Source organism: Mus pahari, chromosome 6 (assembly GCF_900095145.1).
Source record: "Mus pahari chromosome 6, PAHARI_EIJ_v1.1, whole genome shotgun sequence".
NCBI classification, from domain to species: Eukaryota; Metazoa; Chordata; class Mammalia; order Rodentia; family Muridae; genus Mus; species Mus pahari.
The window spans coordinates 60,500,247-60,507,153 of NC_034595.1; the positions used below are offsets into that span (position 1 = coordinate 60,500,247).

The window sequence follows — 6,907 nt, forward strand, 5'->3', positions numbered from 1 at the left end:
GGCTGGCCTCAAACTCAGAAATCCACCTGCCTCTGCCTCCCGAGTGCTGGGATTAAAGGCATGCGCCACCACTGCCTGACAGAGTTGTTCTTTTCCCTCATAATTTTAAAGTGAATGACTCATAGCTATGGCAATGTATTATGTCAGTTTTGAGAAAGAAAAAGGTTTTATTTTACTCAGTGTTTGTGAACATCACCAGCTGTGTGGAGAGACCAAGGATGTGGGCATGATGGACTTCTTCAGCTCTGATTATAAGTTATAATGCTGGTATTGGAAGAGGATTCTCACAACAGGACCATTCTTCTTAGGACATAATTTATTTCCAGAAGAATATGATTTCCAGAAGAATATAATATTCTTCTTAGGACATAATTTATTTCCAGAAGAATATGATTCTACCTTGTTCAAAACTGTGGTATTAGTACCCAGACAGTTTTAGGTTAATAACTAAAAAAATGTTGGCTAGATTGATGCTAGATTGTATGTAAGGGGTCAGTATAAATGAAAGAAAGAACATTTTTGTTGTGTTGGAAGAATGGCAAGATGGGAATTGTCGATGCTAAAATACTAGTGACCCATGGATTAAGTATCTGTTACTTAGGTAGCTTGAAACTAGTTTGTGACATACTGTGTAGAAACTACTTGATCAAAAATGTAATGATTTCTGTACTCCCAGTAGTTTCCACAGGTGGAAAAAAGTGGATAGTTGATGAAACAATGCTAATATTGCAATAATTATTCCTCTCTTTTATAGGTTTTCCAAACATGGAACTTGTAAGAGTTATACTATTAATTTGATCTGCTTATAATATATATTGTTACATAGAAATGCATTTATCAGTTTTATTTTCAAATGATGTTTGAAATCCTTTTTTATTTGTGTACAAATTGTGTACTTGAAATGTATTAGTTTTAGTATTTAGTTGCACTTATATATAATCAGTCAGACAACTCACAAAAGATTTATTTATTATATATAAGTACACTGTAGCTGTCTTCAGACAGGCATCAGATCCCATTACAGATGGTTGTGAGTCACCATGTGGTTGCTGGGATTTGAACTCATGACATTTGGAAGAGCAGTCAGTGCTCTTAACCAGTGCTCTGAGCCATCTCTCCAGCCCACAACTCACCTTTAAAAATCTCAGATTATACTTGAATCATTTGAATATAAAGTAGATGGGTGGGAATGGGTAGGTAGCAAGCAGAAATTATCAGTATGAAGAAAGGCTCACAGATTTAAAAGAACACTTGAAGAACCAGGCTATTAGGGAAGCCAGTGAACAATTGGTCCAACAGTTGACATAAAAAGAAAGTGACCTTTTGAGTAGTTTTGTTAGAAGAACATAGTTTCAGTCATTTCAAGTGGAGTTTACTCAAGGTCCAACTTGGAGAGTCCATACTGATTGGTCCATGTGGGGCCGTTGTTATTTGACATAGTCCTGTCCCCCAATACTGTATTTTATTATGGTGAAGTAGAAGCACTTAACAGAAGATGCTTATCATTAAGGGAACATTCAATATTTTGTTTAAATAAATATTTCAAGGTATATTTATTTTCTTTTATGGCATTATTCATTCCACTAGTTAAGTTATCTATTTTGTTAAATTCTCTGTTTTTTTCATTGCAGGCAGCTATCAATGGTGTAATACCCCAGGAAAATGGCATTCTACAAAGGTAGGTTATAAAACATTTAATAATTTGATGATAGTTTATCAGAATGGAGAAAAAAAAGTTACCAATTTTTTGGTTCACCTTTTAAAAAAAATTTATTTTTATTTTATGTGTATGAGTGTTTGCTTGCATATATGTAAGTGCAGCATTTGCATGCAGTGCCAGCAGAGTCAGGCCTGAAGTCAGCATTGATACCCTGGAACCGGAACTGAAGATTCAGGTTGTTGTAAGTTATCATGTGACTGCTGGGAACTAAATCCAAGTCCTCTGCAATGCAGCCACTTCAGTGTCTAAGCCATCTATTATTGCTAGCTCCTGGGATCACCTTTATTGGAGCTTTAGACGTTTGGTCAATAATACAGGCATTATTCTTTTTTTTTTTTTTTAAGATTTATTTATTTATTATATGTAATTACACTGTAGCTAACTTCAGACACTCCAGAAGAGGGCATCAGATCTTGTTACGGATGGTTGTGAGCCACCATATGGTTGCTGGGATGCATTATTCTTTTTTTCATTTGCTAATTAGTTCTCTAAAGTAGGTAATTCTCTAAAGTTTCCAATCCCCACTCCCTTCCTTTTTTGGAGCAAAGTCTCATGTATAATCATCTGACTTGGGCTGCTTAGCTAGCTACATCTGGCCTTCAATCATTCTTTCTCCTACTTCATCTCCCAAGTGCTGGTGTGACCGGCATGAGGGTTCTTATTTTAACTGTAAAATCTATATATTTTTTGCTAGTTAGATAATAACAACTTTTCAAGTGATTTGGTGACTTTTAAATTTTAGAGAAAAATTTCCAAATCATCCTTTTAGTCATAAGCTGGAAGGAACTGAAAGGAAGACAGGACTCCATAGCTGCAGAGTATGATTTCCCCTGATAGGTCAGGCTTTAGCACCAAGCTTACTATGGGTCATTCCCCTTTCCTAGTTGGCTTCCAACTCAGGACAGCCTGTAACAATTTCAGTAACTCTTTAATAATGACACATCCCAGAGCACAGGACTATTACTGTACATGAAATATCCACTGTTAACCTATGGATTGGTTTTATTGTCCAAAAACACAAAAATAAAATTGAAAGATGATTTTTGAAAGAGAATTATAATGTTTTAAAATATATTTAAAAAGAAGTGGGTGATTTTTTTTCTTCTTCTTAAAGTGGGATTAAAATTCTGGATTAAAATAACTCAGTATAAAGTCACAGGAGATAAAAACAGTTTTTTCTTCCAAGCATAGATTAATTCTCAGTTCAGACTCTTGGTTTGAGTTTTTGTGGCTGGGACTTCTAAGTCACGGAAACATGATCTCCTAAGTGCAGATGAGGCAAACAGAAATAGTGGACTAGGAATAGTTGTGGAGAGAAAGAAAAGTGCTGTTTAATAGCATAAAAAATTCAACCTGAATGTGAAATTGTGTTATACTTGGTAGGAAACTGTATTTAGGGTGGAAGCAAAAGTCTGTTTGATGCCCATGCCACTCTTAATGATTAATGGAAAGCTATTTTCCAACTTCCCCTTAAAAATTTGTTACGTTTGATCCAGAGTAAATATGGCTGATGGCCAAAATCTGTAGTAGCAGCTTTTTTTTTTTTTTTTGGAAGCGAGCATCCAGTTAGCTGTATTAGAGATCTTGTCCAGAAAAGCAAACCAGATAATTATAGGAACGTCCTTCATGCTCACCTTTATAAACTTGGTTTAGGAAGTTTTGGACTACTAAATAGCACTCCAATTTCATTTTGAATAAATGCTGTTACCACATTTTGTGCTATTGTTTCCTTGGGAAGTTTTAGCCCTTGGCTTCTGAAGACACATTGGACTTATCTTGCATTTCATAGCCTTTGCTATGGTAAACAATTTTTTTCCCCCCTGGAAATATTCTCTCTTTTTTTACAAATGATGGTTTTTTCTTATTTTTTTTTTTTAAACGATGAGAAATTTACTATCTTGTAGTAAATACTATACTGTTTAGGGTCTCAATTCGATAAGAATGGGTTTTTTATTAGCTATCTTTAAAATTTGTTTTTTTTAAATTTATTTATTATATGTAAGTACACTGTAGCTGCCTTCAGACACTCCAGAAGAGGGCATCAGATCTNGTTACNGATGGTTGTGAGCCACCATGTGGTTGCTGGGATTTGAATTCAGGACCTTCAGGAGAACAGTTGGTGCTCTTAACCACTGAGCTATCTCTCCAGCCCCTCTTTTTTTTTTTTTTTTTAAAATGAGGAATGAAAATGCTTGTATAAGAAAAAAGTTGTATCTAGTAAGCTGTATCTATTTTCTTCCTATGTTCTTTAGTTTTAAAATCACTGTGGATTTTCATAACTGAAAATGGCTCTATGTGTCTATTGACAAAGGAAAATAAAAAGGCTTGTACTTTTTCATAGTTTAGCACTAAAAGCAGAAGAGACAGTGCTAGAAGTGTATGTGGTCATTTAAAGGTAACTGTTTTGTAAGTGATTTAAATTAAATGTAGTTTATATAGACTCAATTCTTGGTTTATACTTTAATAGAAGAGCAGAATCAAATACTTTAAAATATGTATTTCTATGTATCTCAACTTTATTTTTCTTGTTGAGATAAAATATCCCAATGAAAATAACTTATAGTAAAAAGAGCTTATTTTAGGATACAATTCCAGTTTATAGTCTTATCATAACAGGGAAGTGAAGGCAGCAGGAGCTGAAGACAGCTAATCACATTACATCCACCATCAAAAGCAGGGAGGGATAAGTGCATGCATGCTTGCTATTCACCTTGCTTTAATCCACTCTGATTTATAGTCTAGGACCCAAATCCACAAAAGGGTGCTGCCTGCCCACTTTTAGGCTGGATCTTCTCACATCAGCTAATATAATTAAGACAGTCCTTATAGAGGTGCTTAGAGGCCAACCTGATCTAGCATCTTTCCCCAGGGAATTCTAGATTGTGTCAAGTTAATAATTAAAAATAACCATCATATTATCTGTCCTATTTATATATCTTGAAAATTGTATGTTATAAAATACTATCATGAGTTATAGAAGTTTTAATAGTAAATGGTTGTTGAGCAATGTTAGATGTGTTGATATGTAGTTATCTTGAAGTTATAAAACTTTTTGGAGTTTATTCTTGGAACCCTCATATTGCAAAGGAAGGACCAGCTCCCATAGTTTGTCCACTGACCTCTATATGATCATTGCTGGATATACTTTGGTGTGTGTGTGTGTGTGTGTGTGTGTGTGTGTGTGACATGTGTACCCTCCTCTCCCAAACAAACAAACAAACAAGTAAATATGGTTTTAAAAATTACAAAGGGAAGTTAACATTTCTTATTTATTTTTTTTTTTTTGGGAAGATCAGAAAGCATGACCTTGTGCTTTGAGATACTTTCCTTTGGGTAAGAAAGTTGAAGTATTACAATAATTATTTTAGGTAGGTATTAATGAAGACAGACACTATTATCCTTGATTTATAGTTAAGGATAATAAGGCATGAAGTGACTTGATGTAGATGGTTCAGCATGATGTTGGTATAGGAAGAGTCTTCTGGTTCAGCTTGTCTTCTGTCCTTTTTTCTAGGACGGTCGCATTAGGTAACATAGAGGCACCACTGACTTAGGCAAATGTAGATGCATCCATTTGCCTTTTTACCACTACCTGCTGGGGCCCGAGGACTCTACAGAGAAAGATGAGCACTCTGCTGGCTGAACTTTAAACCTAAAATAGATTTCTTTACAGATGTTTCTCCCCTTACCAATGTCTCTAAAAAATGATGCTTTTTATTTTAACTATATTTTATTTTAATATAACTATAATTTACATATTCAGTAACACTGTATCACAATGATTGGTGTAGTTGTGAACAGTAGAATACAGGGAAAAATTTCTTCCCCAAGAACACATTTAAAAAAAATGCTCCTTTTCTAGTTGGATCAGTGTGACAAATATATTGTGACTGGTCCTATCTAATTCCTATTGTGCTGTTGATTAATGGAGTTATAAAGAAAGTCCAACTTTCACAATTCCTGCCTCAAAAACATATATTCAGTTATCTTGGAAGGCAACGATAGTTCTCGTTTCTTTAGTATACAGAAAGCTGAATTCTCACACCAACCATTCAAAACAAACCCAAATAAAACTATGATGGCGTTGAAACTAGAAAATATAATTAGCTTTTTATCCTTCCGTGACTCCTGTCTTTTTGCTTACTCACCATCCTTCTTCATTGTCTAACATTGTCCTCTCTTTTTCACCTGTCTAAACTCTTAGATTTTACCCATACTCCTATCTTTTCCAGTGCCTTAACTTTATTAATTAATTTTGAGACAGAGATCCCTTTGTCTAGTCCCATGGCTTGCTCTATAGACTAGACTGGCCTCAAACTCAGAGATCCACCTACCTCTGCCTCTAGATTGCTGGGATTAGTCATGTGCCTTCACTGTCTGGCTGTTTTGTTTTTGTTTTTTTGTTTTTTGTTTTTTTTTTTTAAATAATTTTTGATTAGAAAAGTATAGTGGAGGAAGTCAAATGATAGTTTGATCATTTTTTAAAAGATTTATTTATTATATGTAAATATACTGCAGCTGTCTTCAGACATTCCAGAAGAGGGCATCGGATCTCCTTACAGATGGTTGTGAGCCACCATGTGGTTGCTGGGGTTTGAACTCAGGACCTTCAGAAGAGCAGTCAGTGCTCTTAACCACTGAGCCATCTCTCCAGCCCAGTTTATTTTTAAAAAATATTTATTTAATGTACAAGCCACTATGAGGATGCTGTGAATTGAACTTAGGGCCTCTGGAAGCATAGTCAGTGCTCTTAACCACTGAGCAAGCGTTCCAGCACTAGTTTGATTTTTTTTTTAAAGAATTACTTATTTTATGTATATGCGTACACTGTACCTATCTTCAGACACACTAGAAGAGGGTATCAGATCCCAGTACAGATGGTTGTAAACCACCATGTGGTTACTGGGAATTGAACTCAGGACCGCTGGAAGAGCAGTCAGTGCTCTTAACTGCGGAGTCATCTCTTCAGCCCCATTGATCATTTTATAAATGAAAAATATTTTATTTTTGAGACATGTTTGCTAAGGATTAATAGCCAAAAAACCTTGTAGGCAATTTTTATTCATGTAAACTTGAAGGAATTTCATGTAGCGATTCAATTATAAGATGTGAAGAAAGTTAAAAGAGCAAACAGATCCTAAAACAAAACAAATAAAATGAAACACACACACACACACACACACACAC

At 35.0% G+C, this 6,907-nt stretch overlaps 1 protein-coding gene across 1 annotated transcript in view; it reads left to right on the forward strand.

The window, feature by feature from the left end:
• The window catches only part of Faf1 (Fas associated factor 1), a 307,082-nt gene that overhangs the window by 52,315 nt on the left and 247,860 nt on the right, over window positions 1-6,907 (forward strand). The window contains exon 3 of the mRNA XM_021200199.1: window positions 1,632-1,678. Coding sequence (XP_021055858.1) covers window positions 1,632-1,678 — 47 coding nt within the window. The remainder of the gene's footprint in view (window positions 1-1,631; window positions 1,679-6,907) is intronic.